At 53.6% G+C, this 16,482-nt stretch overlaps 1 protein-coding gene across 2 annotated transcripts; it reads right to left on the bottom strand.

The window, feature by feature from the left end:
• Window positions 1-5,549: 5,549 nt before the first annotated feature.
• Window positions 5,550-14,889, bottom strand: LOC311633398 (uncharacterized protein). Of its 2 annotated transcripts, XM_084906043.1 has the most exons (5): window positions 14,756-14,881; window positions 11,588-11,646; window positions 10,163-10,244; window positions 8,943-9,093; window positions 5,550-7,470 (listed from the first exon to the last, which is right to left on the bottom strand). In XM_084906043.1, exons 3-5 carry the CDS (start codon window positions 10,169-10,171, stop codon window positions 6,011-6,013), a joined length of 1,620 nt encoding a protein of 539 aa, XP_084762169.1. In that variant the 5' UTR covers window positions 10,172-10,244; window positions 11,588-11,646; window positions 14,756-14,881; the 3' UTR covers window positions 5,550-6,010. The 2 variants fall into 2 exon arrangements, with proteins under 2 accessions (XP_084762169.1, XP_084762168.1); XM_084906042.1 differs by lacking the exon at window positions 11,588-11,646 and having other exon boundaries at window positions 14,763-14,889.
• Window positions 14,890-16,482: the final 1,593 nt, after the last annotated feature.

Here is a 16,482-nt window from a genome sequence, read left to right as displayed (position 1 = left end):
TGTTTGTGGGATGTGTGAAGTGCTCCCCCTGACACTGTAATATTTATTAGAATACGGACTGCGTGCCTGTGTGGTACATAAATCCTGTCTGTACCCCTCACCCCTCCACCCTTGTTACCCAGCGGCCCCCTGTCACACTCCCATCTGGCCATGATCGGTTTGTTCTCTGTGTCTGTGTCTGTTTTTGCTTATTTGGTTATTTTGGCTTTCCAGGGGCCGCATATATAAGCCAGATCTTGTGGTATTTGTCTTTCTCTGTCTGATTTACTTTACTTAGCAATAGCACCCTCTAGGTCCATCCATGTAGCGGGAACATTCTTTGGGTCAAGAACATTCTTTATTGCCCTTGAAATATTGGGACACAAATAAGTTGGAAATAAAAGGAAGGAGAAAAAAAAAATGGATCATATAAACAGTAACATAGTGCCCTGACCGGTGTGGCTCAGTTGGTTGGAGTGTTGGTCTTGACCAGCGGTCGGCAAACTCATTAGTCCACAGATCCAAATGTCTACAGGACAACGATTGAAATTTCTTTTGAGAGCCACGTTTTTTAAACTTAAACTTCTTCTCACGCCACATCTTCCAAATAGACTCGCCCAGGCCGTGGTATTTTGTGGAAGAGCCACACTCAAGGGGCCAAAGAGCTGCATGTGGCTCTGAGAGCCGCAGTTTGCTGACCACAGGTCTTGTAGACCAAAAGGTGGCAAGTTTGATAACCGGTCAGGACAGGTGTGGGAAGCAATTGATCTTTTTCTGCCCCTGTTCGTCATCTCTAATACCAGTTAAAAATGTAAATAGATCTGCCGAAACCCGTTTGGCTCAATGGATAGAGCGTCGGCTTGGGGACTGAAAGGTCCCGGGTTCGATTCCGGTCAAGGGCATGTACCTTGGTTGCGGGCATATCCCCAGTAGGGGGTGTGCAAGAGGCAGCTGATCGATGACTCTCATCGATGTTTCTAACTCTCTATCTCTCTCCCTTCCTCTCTGTACAAAATCAATAAAATATATTAAAATAAATAAAAATATATAAATAGATCTGGCATAACTGTATTGATATCGGACAAGGTAGGCTTTCATTTCATACTGTTAGAGATAAATGATCATGTTTACTTCCCCCCAACTTCATTGAGATAAAATTGATACATAACATCGTGTCAATGACCATTTTCCAGACCCCCTTTTTTTTAGTTCATATTTTATGTTGTTAATCCTCACTGAGGATATTTTTTCCACCGGTTTCTAGAGTGGGGTGGAGGGGGAGAGAGAAACCATAGATGTGGGCAATAACTGCCTCCTGCACTTGCCCCCACCTGGACCCAGGAGCCAACCTGAAACCCAGGTGCATGCCCTTGACTGGGAATAGACCCATGGGCAGCTGGATGCTCTGGCCACTGACCACATCAGCTCCTTTTAATTTTCTGGTTGATTAAAGAGGGAGAGGGAGAGAGAAACATTGATGTGAGAGGGAAAGGGCGATCATTTGCTCCTTGTCTGCACACCGGCCAGGGCCCATATTACTGGCGATAAAAGACTCATTCAGAGTGACAACCCAGTGGACAGGGAGCTCTTCACTGGAAAACAGCGGTGCCAGAGGCAGGGGTGGGGCCTGAGAAGTGGGGAGCTTGGGTGGAGCTAGACCTTAAACTGGAAAGACAAGAGGATGATGTCACTGCAGAACAGAAGCCTGACATTAACCTTTATGGGTGCTGAAGGTGGTGAGAAAGCAGAGGATTATTGTGGGAACAAAACACTGCGGGAGAGCGAAGGATGGACCCCTGGAGGGATGAGGGTCAAGAAAGGGAGTCGCAGAGTTGTTAGGTGGATTTAAAGGAGTATGACTAACAGACGTAGGGGCCCGTAGGGTTAGAAAACGGTAATTAAAGGGGAATGAATCTTCAGGCGGCCGTTTGATGGGAAAGGGCCATCCCCAGATTCGTATTCTTAGCAGTCCGTGTGGAACAGCTCCATGGCGCTGTAGCAGGCCACGCAGAACACTGCCCATAAAACACTTTCAGTGTTGAATCACGATCAAGTAATGGGCTCATAGAAGACAAGGGACAGTTACTTGACACAAAAACACAATCTGTCAAACCTATAGTGTGGGTGACTCAGCAAAAAGAATGATGTGCTTCCTGTAACAAATGATAAGGCCCAAACCAGTGTGGATAGTGGCAGCCTAAATAGTTACTAAAAACAAGAGACAAGACCTACTATGTGCAGCCTCCATAAAAACAAGTTAAGCCGAAACCGGTTTGGCTCAGTGGACAGAGCGTCGGCCTGCGGACTGAAAGGTCCCGGGTTCGATTCCGGTCAAGGGCAGGTACCTTGGTTGGGGGCACATCCCCAGTTGGGGTGTGTGCAAGAGGCAGCTGGTCGATGTCTCTCTCTCATCGACATTTCTAACTCTCTATCCCTCTCAATTCCTCTCTGTGTAAAAAATCAATAAAATATATATATAAAAAAAACCAAGTTAAAAAAGCAGAGCCAGCTGAAACTGCTTTGGCTCAATGGATAGAGCGTCGGCTTGGGGACTGAAGGGTCCCGGGTTCGATTCCGGTCAAGGGCATGTACCTTGGTTGCAGACATATCCCCAGTAGGGGGTGTGCAAGAGGCAGCTGATCGATGACGCTCTCATCGATGTTTCTAACTCTCTATCTCTTTCCCTTGCTCTCTGTACAAAGTCAATAAAAAATATTAAAAAAAAAAAAAAAAAGCAGAGCCAGCTTGGTGGGGTTCTGTGACTCAGTGGTTATGTGTCAACCTATGAACGGGGAGGTTGTGGTTCAATTCCCTATGCCTGGGTTGTGGCATCAATCCTCAGTAGAGGGTGTGCAGGAGGCAGCTGGTCCAGTATCTCAGTGTTTCTATATCTATCCCTCTCCTTTCTCTCCCTTTCTGAAATTATATATAAGAGAAAGTATGGCCTTAGCTGGTTTGGCTCAGTGGGTAGAGTGTCGGCCTGCAGACTGAAGGGTTCCGGGTTCGATCCTGGTCAAGGGCAGGTACCTCCCTTGCAGGCTCCATCCCTGGCCCTGGTCTAGGTGCACATGGGATGCAGCAATGGATGTCTTCCTCACATCGATGTTTGTCTCTCCCTGCCCCCCTCTTTCTAAAAATCAATGGGAACATGTTCTCAGGAGAGGATCAGCAAGAACAAGAAAACAAAAAGGAATCCAGAGCCAGACAGGAAGTTTTGTGTGAAACCTGGGTCCCCCCCAAGGCCATGCCTGTGGCACCTCTGCCTGCCCGCCCCCTCATTCTCCCTCCCGACCGTCTCAGGCTCCTCTGACTTGGCTCCTTAGCCCGAGTCCTGAGTGATGTCCACTTCCCTGTTTCCTTGTGCCACCTGCCACTCAGGCAGCGGCCCTGCTGCTCGCCTGTGTCCAGAGGCCTGCCTGGCACTGCCCGTGTCTTATCTCTGTGACTCCCACATCCCGCCTCCCTCCGCACACTCCGTCCCCCGGGGCCCTCCTCCCTCTCCCAACAGGAACTTTCCAATTCCTTCTCCTCACCCCCCTCCCACCGGTGTATGGAGCGCCACCGCCAGAAGCTGGAGGGGCCTTCTGCTGCCACAGGCCCGGGGTCCACAGGAGCGGGGACTGGGGAAGATGGGAGAGCCCAGGAGGCCCTTAGGGGACTGGTGCGGAGTCCAGACATGTGGTCCCGGCAGCGTTTCCTGTTATGATCCCTCTTTCCAGAGGACACAGATCCCCAACCCAACCCCAGCACCCGGTGCGTGGCCCAGGGACTAACTGGCTTTCACTGAAACGGGACCCTGACCCTGACGTACACCACAGGGGAGCCCTGGGACGCGGGACAAATTGTTAAAAATCGGGACTGTTCCCCCAAAAGCGGGACGTCTGGTCATCTTAATCTAGGGACGTGGAGGTTTGCTCTGCATTTCCTGGATGGGAAAGGAAGCTGAACACAATTTCATGTACTTACCGGTGACCTGGTGATCTTCTCTTGTTCCATAGTTAGTACTTTTTTTATGAAAAGTAAAAATATTTGATGAGAGCGAGAGAAACACTGATCTGTTGGTCTGTAACAGGCAGTTAGACAGACGTGAGCACAGCAAGGAAGATGGGCCAGGAGCAGGTCACCGATGGGGGAAGCCCCAGGGGCCCAGCAGAGGACATGGTGGGGTGGGAACTTGCCCCCAGGGCCAATGCTGGTCGAGCTAGAGATGGCCTCCAGGCCTCAGTTGTATTTCAGCCCCGGCTGAGGTCGGGACCAGCCGCATGGAATGATGACCTGCTGCCCGGTGCTGCCCGGTCTATCAGCGGGGGCCACAACCCTGAACGGACACACCTGGAAAGCTGAAGTCCACTGCGATCTCTGGGCCCGTCCCCAACATCTCCACGTAACACCCTGCAGCTGGACTCTGCGTGCTCTCCCTCCAGGTGTGCTCCCCTCCCGGGAGCCTGCGCCTTCTCCTTCCCCCTTTCCCCCCTCCCCAGCTCCAAGGGCCCTTCCTTTACCCTCATAACACCTTTCCTCAGCCCATTTCTTTCCTGCCTCTTTGACTGACCAAACAAATGCTCCCTTACAGTTTGGGTCTTGGCTCTGAATTCCTTCCTACCGAGAACCCGAGAACCGAGGCTGCTGACCCCTCGTGTGGTCTGACCCCACTGGTCGGACACCTGGGGCCATCTCCCCCCCTCCCCCCGCCCACAACAGTTCCACTCTCTCTCGGTGAGCTCGATGGCTGCTTTCTTTTCTTTTTTTAAAATATATATTTTATTGATTTTTTTACAGAGAGGAAGGGAGAGAGATAGAGTTAGAAACATCGATGAGAGAGAGTCATCGAGCAGTTGCCTCTTGCACGCCCCTCCACTGGGGACGTGCCCACAACCCAGGTACACGCCCTTGACCGGAATCGAACCCGGGACCCTTCAGTCCGCGGACCGACGCTCTATCCACTGAGCCAAACCGGTTTCGGCAATGGCTGCTTTCTGTATGCGCCCTGACCGGGGATCAAACCCACAACCTGGGCGAGTCCGAATGGGGCTCTGACCGCCTGAGCGACGGGCCGGGGCCGGCTCGTCACTGACGTGGGGCCTTCTTCACACGTTCCGGTCCAGGCCCGATCTCCTCCCACTCTGCTTCTCGCCTTCCGCTTCCTCACGGTGCCACTGACGGACAGAACTTTGTTCCTTTTGACGAAGTTCAACTTACTTATTTAAAATATATCTTTACTGATTTCAGAAAGGGAGGGAGGGAGGGAGAGAAACATCAACGATGAGAGACTCGTTGATTAGCTGCCTCCTGCACGCCCCAGACTGGGGATTGAGCCCACAACCCGGGCATGTGCCCTGACCGGGCATGGAACCGTGACCTCCTGGTTCATAGGTTGATGCTCAAGCACTGAGCCATGCAGGTCAGGAGAGGAAGTGTAACTTATGAACCTTATTTTATGTTTAGCACCTTTTATGTCCTAAGAATCAGCATGAAAAACTCTGGGGAGGGGGGATCGATGATATGTACACACATAATACCTTAATAAAAATAAATAAATAAAAAATAAAAAAATAAAAAAACAGCATGGGCCCAGGCCTGTGAAAACTGTATTTTCTCGTAGAAGTTTGATGATCTTTTCTAAACTCGTTACCCCCACAGGGGGCCTTCTTGCAATGATTCAGTAACAGCAACACGGACAGCAATGACGACAGAAGTGCAGCTCATGTTTACTGAGTCTGCACGACATTCCAGATACACTTGGGGGGAGTTCCACGTACCAGACTCGTCTGCTGGACCCCTGGCAGGGCCAGGTGGCTGTCCCGATTTCACAGATACGCACAGGGAGTTAAGGTCATTTCCCCCGAGGCACAGGGAGTGAGTCAAGGGGCGGCTGAGGGTGACAGCGGGTAGGGTGTGTACCTTGAGGAAAGGCTGCTGCACGTGTTACATCAGCGGTTAGTCCCCAGAATGAGTCTAAAATCAAATCCAAAGGTACTGGGAACCTCCTATGCGTCCGTTACACTAACCCATCCAGTGAACAAACTGCCTACTACGCTGAGTATGTTGTAATCGCGGAGGAGAGTGACTTCCCGTCTCCAAACCTGCCTCTCGCGTGACTGTCCTGAGGTTCCGGAAGGAGAAGAGCGGCCGGGGGAGACTTCCGTCTGCTACATCGCGTCACAGACTCGCCTCGCGTGGTGGCAGGACGCGTGCTGTTCCGAGGCCTCTGGACGCTCTCTGTCTTCGAGAGGCCTGCCCGCGGCGGGGCGCCCCCGCGGTCCTCTGGGACGGGGCGGGTGGCCGCACGCCCGTCCGCCGGCCCCGCACTCCCGGGCCCCGCGCCGCTGTGCACCTTCTGGTGCTGCGTGAGCTGATGGGCGTGGCTGAAGGCTTTCCCGCACTCCCCGCACCCGTAGGGCCTCTCTCCGGTGTGGATCCGCTCGTGCTTCACCAGGCTGGACCCGTAGATGAAGGCCTTCCCGCACTCCTTGCATCGGTAGGGCGTCTCGCCCGTGTGGATCCGCTCGTGCTGGGTCAGGTGGTAGCCGCAGTTGAAGGCCTTGCCGCACTCGGCGCACCTGTAGGGCTTCTCGCCGGTGTGGATCCTCTGGTGCTTCACGAGGCTGGAGCCCCAGCGGAAGGCCTTCCCGCAGGCCGCGCACGCGTGCGGCTTCTCGCCCGTGTGGATCTTCTGGTGCTGCGCGAGGTAGCTGACGCGGGTGAAGGCCTTGCCGCACTCCCGGCAGGCGTAGGGCTTCTCGCCCGTGTGGACCCTCCTGTGCTGGGCCAGGCTGGAGCCGCAGACGAAGGCCTTGCCGCAGTCCGGGCAGGCGTAGGGCCTCTCGCCGCTGTGCAGGCGCTGGTGCTGGATGAGCTTGTAGCCGCGGCTGAAGGTCTTGCCGCAGTCCGGGCAGGCGCAGTCCTTCTCGCCCGTGTGCAGCCGCTGGTGCTGCGCGAGCTCGTCCCCGCGGCGGAAGGCCTTCCCGCAGGCCTGGCAGGCGTAGGGCTTCTCGCCCGTGTGGATCCTCCGGTGGATGACGAGGCTGGAGCCCCAGCGGAAGGCCTTGCCGCAGTCCGGACACGCGTACGGCTTCTCGCCGGTGTGGATCTTCCGGTGCTGCGTCAGCTGGTTGCCCCAGCGGAAGGCCTTCTTGCACTCCTTGCACGTGTAGGGCTTCTCGCCCGTGTGGATCTTGCGGTGCTGCGCCAGCTGGTAGCCGCGGCTGAAGGCCTTGCCGCACTCCGGGCACGCGTGGGCGTTCTCCCTGCGCGGAGGCCTCGGGGGCGGCCTGACGGAGGACCCTTCCCCCGCAGGGGCCTCCGCGCGGCTGGTCTTCCTTCGGCTGAGACGCCCCCCGGGAGGGCCCCCCCCTCCTGCTAACTCACCTTCACACGCCCGGTCCAGGCCGAGGGACCTGCTTTTCCCGACCGAGTTCCACCTGGAGAAACGCATTTCACAGATGCCCCTTTCTGTAGGCAAGCTCTTGGCCTCATGTGGTGACTCCAAATCTAGAGGGGAAAAAAACAACGCATTTTGTTTCCTTTTAAGAAAAAAAAAACCCAGCCAGGACCGGTTTGGCTCAGTGGATGGAGCGTCGGTCTGCGGACTGAAGGGTCCCAGGTTCGATTCCGGTCAAGGGCATGTACCTTGGTTGCGGGCGCATCCCCAGTGGGGGTTGTGCAAGAGGCAGCTGGTCGATGTTTCTCTCTCATCGATGTTTCTAACTCTCTGTCCCTCCCAATTCCTCTCTGTGTAAAATCAATAGAATATATTTTTTTAAAAAAGAAAAAGAAAAAAAAGAAAAAGAAAAACAAAACAAACAAAGCAACTACAAACCAAAACTTCTCAGTAGAAATAAAACTTCTCCCTTCCCCTCTGAAATCAATAAAAAAAATATATTTTAAAAATTAGCCATACATATTATGGTGGTTGCTTTTCTAATTTCCTGAGATAATGACAAGATATTATCACCTGATGTTTAACTCAGAGGTCACCGATTTGTAACTTTCAACCTCATTTCGGGCACAATGTGTGGGAAATGGAGGGTGCTCAGTTTGGTTTTATGTGAATTCTGTTTGTCCATCCACTTCTATAGAGAAATCGAAGAACCACGGGCCATTTGGGTATAAACGTAGCAACACAGTGTGAAGCTTGGTTTTCTTGAGGATGGCTGTGAAATAAATATTCCAGAATTCTAACTCATCCTTTGCTCATGAAGAGAGTGGGAGCCACAGGAAGGGCCAGGCGCAGGTGAGAAGATCACTGAGGGCTGACAAGAGGAAGGTGTAATGGTCACTGCCAACCCGGCGAAGCTCAAGCACTCCCTGGGAACAGGAACAAGATTCAAATAATTTCTTTAAATTTTTTTTTTTAAACTGATTTCAGAGAGCCAGGACCGGTTTGGCTCAATGGATAGAGCGTCGGCTTGGGGACTGAAAGGTCCCGGGTTCGATTCCGGTCAAGGGCATGTACCTTGCTTGCGGGCATATCCCCAGTAGGGGGTGTGCAAGAGGCAGCTGATCGATGACTCTCTCTCATCGATGTTTCTAACTCTCTATCTCTCTCCCTTCCTCTCTGTACAAAACCAATAAAATATATTTAAAAAATAAATAAATAAACTGATTTCAGAGAAGAAGAAGGGCGAGGAAGAGGAAGGAAGGAAGGAAGGAAGGAGGGAAAGGAAGGGAAGGGAAGAAGGAAGGAAAGAGAGAGAGAGAGAGAGAGAGAGAGAGAGAGAGAGAGAGAGAAAGAGAAAGAAAGAAAGATGAAAGATGAGAGAGAATCACTGCCCCGTTGCCTCTGCATACTGGGGATCATGCACCCTGACTGGGAATCGAACTGTGACCTCCTGGTTCACGGGTCAACGCTCAACCACTGAGTCACACAGGTTAGCTGGGCGCACCTCCATCCTAAAACTCAAACGGGAGGGGGCGAACGCTCCAGGGAGCAGAGTGTGAGTCACGTGACCCGGGCAGCTCACCCAGCGAGACCAGGTTGCTGTAGTTCTCCAGCATCACGTCCCAGTACAGGTCCCGCTGCGCCGAGTCCAGGCAGGCCCACTCCTCCGGGGAGAAGTCGACGGCCACGTCTGAGAACGTCACGGGGCCCTGAGGACACGGGCCCACGTGTCCCTGAGGAGACAGAGGGGCAGGTTCAGGACGGAGGAGAGGAGAGGCAGGCCTACGCTCTGGGCAGAGCGGACACTGTGGGCCTGGAGAGCCTCAGGGATGGGAGGGGACAGTGAGGCGTGGCTGGGACAGGCAGATCCCTCCGGGTGGCGGCAGAGAAAAGCCGGCTGCCCCTGTGCAATCCCTCTGCACCACAGCCTGAGAGCAGGGACAGAGCCGTCCGGCTTCCTCCCGCTCCCACGCACACGGCCTGCCGCGGGCCTGCCTCACAGAACTCCGCTGGCTTTGTTTCCGAAACGTTAACGCAAGATCTCTTATCTTTGGAAACAGGGTGGGCCTGTCTGAATGTTTTCAAGCCTCAAGTTCATCGTTTGCCAGGCTATTTTTTAAGCCGTCATCCTTTGCAAGGACAGGAAACATTTTTAAAATTCCACCCCACGGACAGATGAGACGGAATGACAGTGATTGCTCAAAGCGTGATCACTATTTCTCTGAACTGGATGCTCTGACCCGTGACCCCGCCCGCCCAATCCCTCGTTCCCGATCGAAAGGATGCTGGTGGCCAATGACGCAGACGCACACAGAGGTCTGTTCAACAAGACAAGTGCCCTCTCGGGTCCCCAGCTCGGCCCCGCCCCGTCCCATGCTCACAGCCTCAGAGCGTGGGCTGTCCCCACGCTAACGCCAAGGCCACTATGTACACCTTCTCTTCCGCCTGGAAATAGAGGATTTCTGTGCTCTCCCGTGCACAAATGGGTCCAACATCTCCAGCTAATCACACCATGGACCCGGCACAAATCTCTCTCTCCAGAGACCTTCTTCCCCCGTCACCCCTCATTCCGGCTGACAGAACACCGCGCACGGGGAGGCCCTGAAGCATCAGCGCCATGCTCTGCGAACGGGGCCCCCAGGCGGGCGAGGGGCTGTGTGGCATCACCATTAACGGGAATGGGGAGGACCGGAAGCAGGTCATTGGACGGGGCTCCCAGGGCAGGAGTCTTGGGGATAATTCATAAAAACCACCACGGACCCAAATAGCACCCTGCGAGGAGGGAGAGAAACACGCACTTACGTGGGCCATAGCTTTAGAATCAGGAACCGATGAGCTGTCTAAGAGCTTCCTTCACCGAAGACCGAATAGGGAGAGGGCGGAGCTGCGCCAGGAGAGAGGCATGGAGTCAGCGCCCCTGCGCCCCCAGAGTGACTTCACACAACCTTCCCGCTCCTCCATCTCTGCTTCGCAAGGACCCAGGCTCCTTCCCCGACACCCGCACAGACACCACAGGTCCGGAGAAGATGAGGGGGAAAACAGGCTCTCCCTCAAACTCCAGGAAACCCAGCAGCACAGGATGGAAAAGAGGGATTTTTAGTTATTTTTTTGCTTTGAAGTCAAACCCAGACATTTTAAAAATATATATATATTTTATTGATTTTTTTACAGAGAGGAAGAGAGAGGGATAGAGAACTAAAAATATCAATGAGAAACATCGATCAGCTGCCTGTTGCACACCCCCTACTGGGGATGTGCCCACAACCCAGATACATGCCCCTTGACCAGAATCGAACCTGGGACCTTTGGGTCTGCAGGCTGACGCTCTATCCACTGAGCAAACCGGTTTTGGCAGACCCAGACATTTTAGCAGGAGGATCTTCGGCCAGCTCCCAGTTAGGGGTAGGTATTAAGTAAGGATTTGGTCTTGACCAAAGAGAGGCCTGGCCTTGGTCCTCAGTTTCTGAAGGTAATCTGTGTCATACTGGATAGGAAGGTCTTTGTTTTGGGTATCAGCTGGCCATGCTGCATCTTAGGGTGGGCCTCACCATACCCAAGTCTTAGGGTGGGGCTGGCCTTACCCAACATTCTTAGGGTGGGGCTGGCCTTACCCAACATTCTTAGGGTGGGGCTGGCCTTACCCAACATTCTTAGGGTGGGGCTGGCCTTACCCAGCATTCTCAGGGTGGGGCTGGCCTTACCCAGCATTCTCAGGGTGGGAGCTCCTCTTCTTAGAAGGACCAAGTGACTTGGATGGGGGACTTGGGTCATGGGGTACCAGTTGACCTAATCAATCAGGTCTATATTTCTCTCTAATCAAGTCAATTCGTGGTGCTGATGTGAGGAAGCCCCGGTGAACCAGGTGAGTCCCTTTCGCCGGAATACCTCTTGGCCCCGGGGAGGACAGTGGGCTGGGTCCCGAGTCCAGCCAGAGCAGGGGTGGGGAACCTTTTCTGCCAGGGGCCATTTGGATAGCAATGACATCATTCCCGGGCCATACCAAATGAGCAACCAAACATGATCTGCTGTGTTCGGTCAGACATTTCATTTTGTGGGGGACCTTCCGTCAGTGCCCACAGGAGAGGGATGCCATGCTCCTGTCAGGACACGCCAGGGGCCTCGACCGCAGGCTGCCGTGTGCTTCTTCCGGTCAGAGTCCCCCCTCCTTGCTGGGTGGTAAGCAATTACAGGAAACCATGCCCTTTCAATCACTGTAAGCACTAATACCTCAGGGTCAGGCTCATCGCAGGCACTTAATCACAGAAGTATGATTTTGGCTCAAATTTCTACCTTTTTGGCATGTATCCTAAGGGAAAAAAGGAGGAGGAGGAGGAGGAGGAGGAGGAGGAGAAGGGAGGAGGAGGAGGGAGGAGGGAGGAGGGAGGGAGGAGGGAGGAGGGGAGGAGGAAGGGGGAGGAGGAGGGGGAAGAGGAGGGGGGAGGAGGAGGAAGAAGAAAGAAGAAGAAAGAAGAAGAAGAAAGAAGAAAGAAGAAAGAAGAAGAAGAAGAAGAAGAAGAAGAAGAAGAAGAAGGAGAAATATATAAATATTTTAAAAAGGCTAATATGCAAAGTGCCCCCTCAGGAGTTCCACAGGGAGATGGGGAGTTCAATCAATCACTATGACACGCGCGGACCACCAGGGGGCAGCACGGGATAAAGGAAGGCTTTATTTCTTATAATGGGATTAATGCAGGCCTGCTGCCAAAAGTGTCAACTGGACTTAAAAGTCACTAATCAGCTGACCTTAAATAGGGAGATCATCCAGAATTATCCAGGTGGGTGCAATGTCATCGCAAAAGCAGATGTGGGGCGTCAGAGGAGAGAGAAAGATGTGAGGAGAAGAGCAGGGGCAGAGTGATGGGACAGGAGAGGACGGTGGAATGGGCTGTAATTCCAGGAACGCAAGCAGCCTCTGGAGCTGGGAAAGGCAGGGGAAAAGTGCCCTCTAGAGCCTCTGAAAAGGAACGCAGCCTTACCAACACCGTGGGTTTAGCCCAAGCATGTCAAACCCACGGGCTGCAGAACCACAACCAGTATTTTTGCAGCCCAGCCAATATAACGTTATGTAAGAAACCCTAACCGGTTTGTCTCAGTGGATAGAGCATTGGCCTGCGGATTGAGTCAAGGGCACGTACCTTGACTGCAGGAGAAGGGAGAAGGCACATCCCCAGTGTGTGGGGGGGGAGGGGGTGCAGGAGGCAGCTGATTGATGTTTCTCTCTCATCAATGTTTCTAGCTCTCTATCCCTCCTGCACACCCCCCACTGGGGATGTGCCCGCAACCGAGGTACATGCCCTTGATCGGAATCGAACTTGGGACCTGGCCGGTGCTCTATCCACTGAGCCACACCGGTCAGGGCTCCTGCTGTCACTTTCATTACAGGGTCAGGCTCTGACCTCCCACGGGGGCCCCTGCGTCTAGGCAGGTACCTCCTGGCGCGGCGGGAAGGTGACAGCGGAGGAGCCGCACAGACATCCCGGCCCCGGGGCACGCGGGCACGCTGCCGCACACAGCGCGGTGCTCGCTCAGCGGTGGCCACGCACCCAATGCTGCGCCCGATCCTCCCGCAGAACCAGCTCACGCCACCCACACCCAGCCAGAGTCACCGTGCCCGGCCCGACCTCCGGTGGAGGGGGAAGGCGCACCTCGGGCCCTGCCACCCCGGGAGCCCACGCGCAGGCGCCGGCACCTGGCGGTCTCCCCTGCACAACCGCGAGCGTCACAGCGTGGGGACCGGCGCTCAGCGGTCCCGGGGGCGTGGCCCGGGCCCTGACACTGACACTGACACACACACTGACACACACACCAACACACACACACTCACACAGACACACACACACTGACATACATACTGACACACACACACTCTCTCTCTCACACACACACTGACACACACACACACCGACACACACACTCACTGACACACACACCGACACACACACACACACACACACTGACACATACACTCACACACATACCGACACACACACTCACACACACACTGACACACACACTCACACTGACACACCGACACTCACACACCCACACAGACACACACAGACACTCACACACCCACAGACACACACCAACACACACACACTCACACAGACACACACACACTGACATACATACTGACACACACACACACACTCTCTCACACACACCCTGACACACACACACACTGACACACACACCAACACACACACACACTCACACAGACACACACACACTGACATACATACTGACACACACACACACTCTCTCTCACACACACCCTGACACACACACACACTGACACACACACCGACACACACACACACACACACACACACACTGACACATACACTCACACACATACCGACACACACACTCACACACACACTGACACACACACTCACACTGACACACCGACACTCACACACCCACACAGACACACACAGACACTCACACACCCACAGACACACACCAACACACACACACTCACACTGACACGCACACACACACACGCTCTCTCACACACTCACACTCACACTGACACACACACTCACACACATACCGACACACACACTCACACACACACTGACACACACACTCACACTGACACACCGACACTCACACACCCACAGACACACACCAACACACACACACTCACACTGACACGCACACACACACACGCTCTCTCACACACTCACACTCACACTGACACACACACTCACACACGCACACGCACACACTCACACTCACACACACTGACACTCATACACACTCACACACTCTCTCTCTCTCACACGGACAGAGACTCATACACACTCACACACTCTCTCTCTCTCTCTCACACGGACAGAGACTCATACACACTCACACACTCTCTCTCTCTCACACGGACAGAGACTCATACACACTCACACACTCTCTCTCTCTCACACGGACAGACACTCATACACACACACACACTCTCTCTCTCTCTCACACGGACAGACACTCATACACACTCACACACTCTCTCACACGGACAGACACTCATACACACTCACACACACTCTCTCTCTCTCTCACACTGACAGACACTCATACACACTCACACACACTCTCTCTCTCTCTCACACTGACAGACACTCATACACACTCACACACACTCTCTCTCTCTCACACTGACAGACACTCATACACACTCACACACACTCTCTCTCTCTCTCACACTGACAGACACTCATACACACTCACACACACTCTCTCTCTCTCTCACACTGACAGACACTCATATACACACTCGCGCGCGCGCGCACTTCTCCCGCACCACAGGCCGCGGCTGCGCTTGGGGCCTCCTCGCCCGGGGCCTTTCGCGCCCCGACACCCGCCCCTCGCACCCCGCGCCGGCTCCTCCCGGACGCGGACCGCTTACCGCTCGGGACCCAACTGCGCCCCGGGGCGTCGGGAGGAGGCGCCGGGGCGGAGGTTAGCCCCGACGGCGTCCATCCGGGGAATCGGAGCCTAATCACCCAGTGCGCGGCGGACGCGCCTCCCAGAGTGCAACGCGGAGCGCTCCTAAGCGAAGCCGCGCCTCGGGGGCCTCTGGGAAATGTAGTCCAGAGTCCGGGGATCCGCGGAGATGGAAGCGGCTCGCCTCCTCCTCAGCGTGCCGCTCTCCGAGCCCCGAAGGAACGCTGTCGCAGAGGCTTCTGGGAAATGCAGTTCGCACAGGGCGAGCCCCTGGGGCTGGAAGCCGGGGTCCTTCAGAAGGCACCTCGTGCTGTCCCCTGAAGGACCCGTGCCCCCAGGATATTTGGGATGGCGCAGGGAGAGAATGGATTACAGAGCCGCAGAAGCTACAAATGCTGGGAGCCCTGCCCACATTCAGATTCCTCCTAGCAAGCCCTAGCCGGCTTGGCTCAGTGGATAGGGCATGAGCCTGCAGACTGAAGGGTCCCAGGTTTGATTCTGGTCAGGGCACATGCCTGGGTTTCGGGCTCAATCCCCAGCGGGGGGCTTGCAGGAGGAGGGGGCAATCGATGAGTCTCTCAAAAAATCACTGATGTTTCTATCTCTCCCTTCCTCTCTGAAATCAATAAACATATATTTTTTAAAATATTTAAAAATATTTTTTAAAAATGTGAAGGTTTGCCCTAGCTGATTTCGCACAGTGGTTGGAACGTGGACCAGACCACTGAAAGGTCCCAGGTTTGATTTCGGTCAAGGGCACATACATCAGTTTCAGGCTCAATCCCCAGGCCCCGTCAGAGTGTGTGCAGGAAGCAACCAATCAATGTATGTATGAGAGAGAGAAACATCAATGATAAGAATCATTCATTGACTGCCTCCTGCATCCCCCCACCCCCCACCCCCCGCCCCAACTCCACTAGGGATCAAGCCAGCAACCTGGGCACGTGCTCTCCTGATTCAACCACTGAGCCATGCCCTGGCTAATGTCTCTTTCACCTCTATGTTTCTCCCCCTCCCTTCCATTCTAAAAAATCCAATGGAAAAAATATACTCAGGTGAGAATTAACAAAAAGTGATACAGGTTTGCAATTGCACCAAGGTCCACACCCTTAGCTCTCATGGTTTTGCTTGTTTTTAAATTTGATTGATTTTAGAGACAGAGGAAGTGAAAGAGAAATATTGATTTGTTGTTCCACTTATTTATACCTTCAGGGCTGTTTCTTATATGTGCCCTGACTGTGGATTGAACCAGAAACTTTGGTGTATCCAGATGACCCTTTTTAAAAAATATATATTTTGCCGAAACCGGTTTGGCTCAATGGATAGAGCGTTGGCTTGGGGACTGAAGGGTCCAGGTTCGATTCCGGTCAAGGGCATGTACCTTGGTTGCTGGCATATCCCCAGTGAGGGGTGTGCAAGAGGCAGCTGATCAATGACTCTCATAGATGTTTCTAACTCTCTATCTCCCTTCCTCTCTGTACAAAATCAATAAAATATATTAAAAAAATATATATATATATTTTATTGATTTTTTTACAGAGAGGAAGGCAGATACTTAGTAACATTGATGAGTCATTGATCAGCTGCCTCTTGCCCGCCCCCTACTGGGCATGTGGCCGAAACCAAGGTACAGAATTGAACCCAGGCCCTTCAGTCCGCAGGCAGGATGACGCTTATTCACT

This window comes from Pipistrellus hanaki (genome assembly GCF_964339955.1).
Source record: "Pipistrellus hanaki genome assembly, chromosome: 15".
NCBI lineage: Eukaryota > Metazoa > Chordata > Mammalia > Chiroptera > Vespertilionidae > Pipistrellus > Pipistrellus hanaki.
The sequence above is the reverse complement of the archived record's forward strand: the minus strand, read 5'-3'. Positions and strand labels throughout refer to the sequence as shown.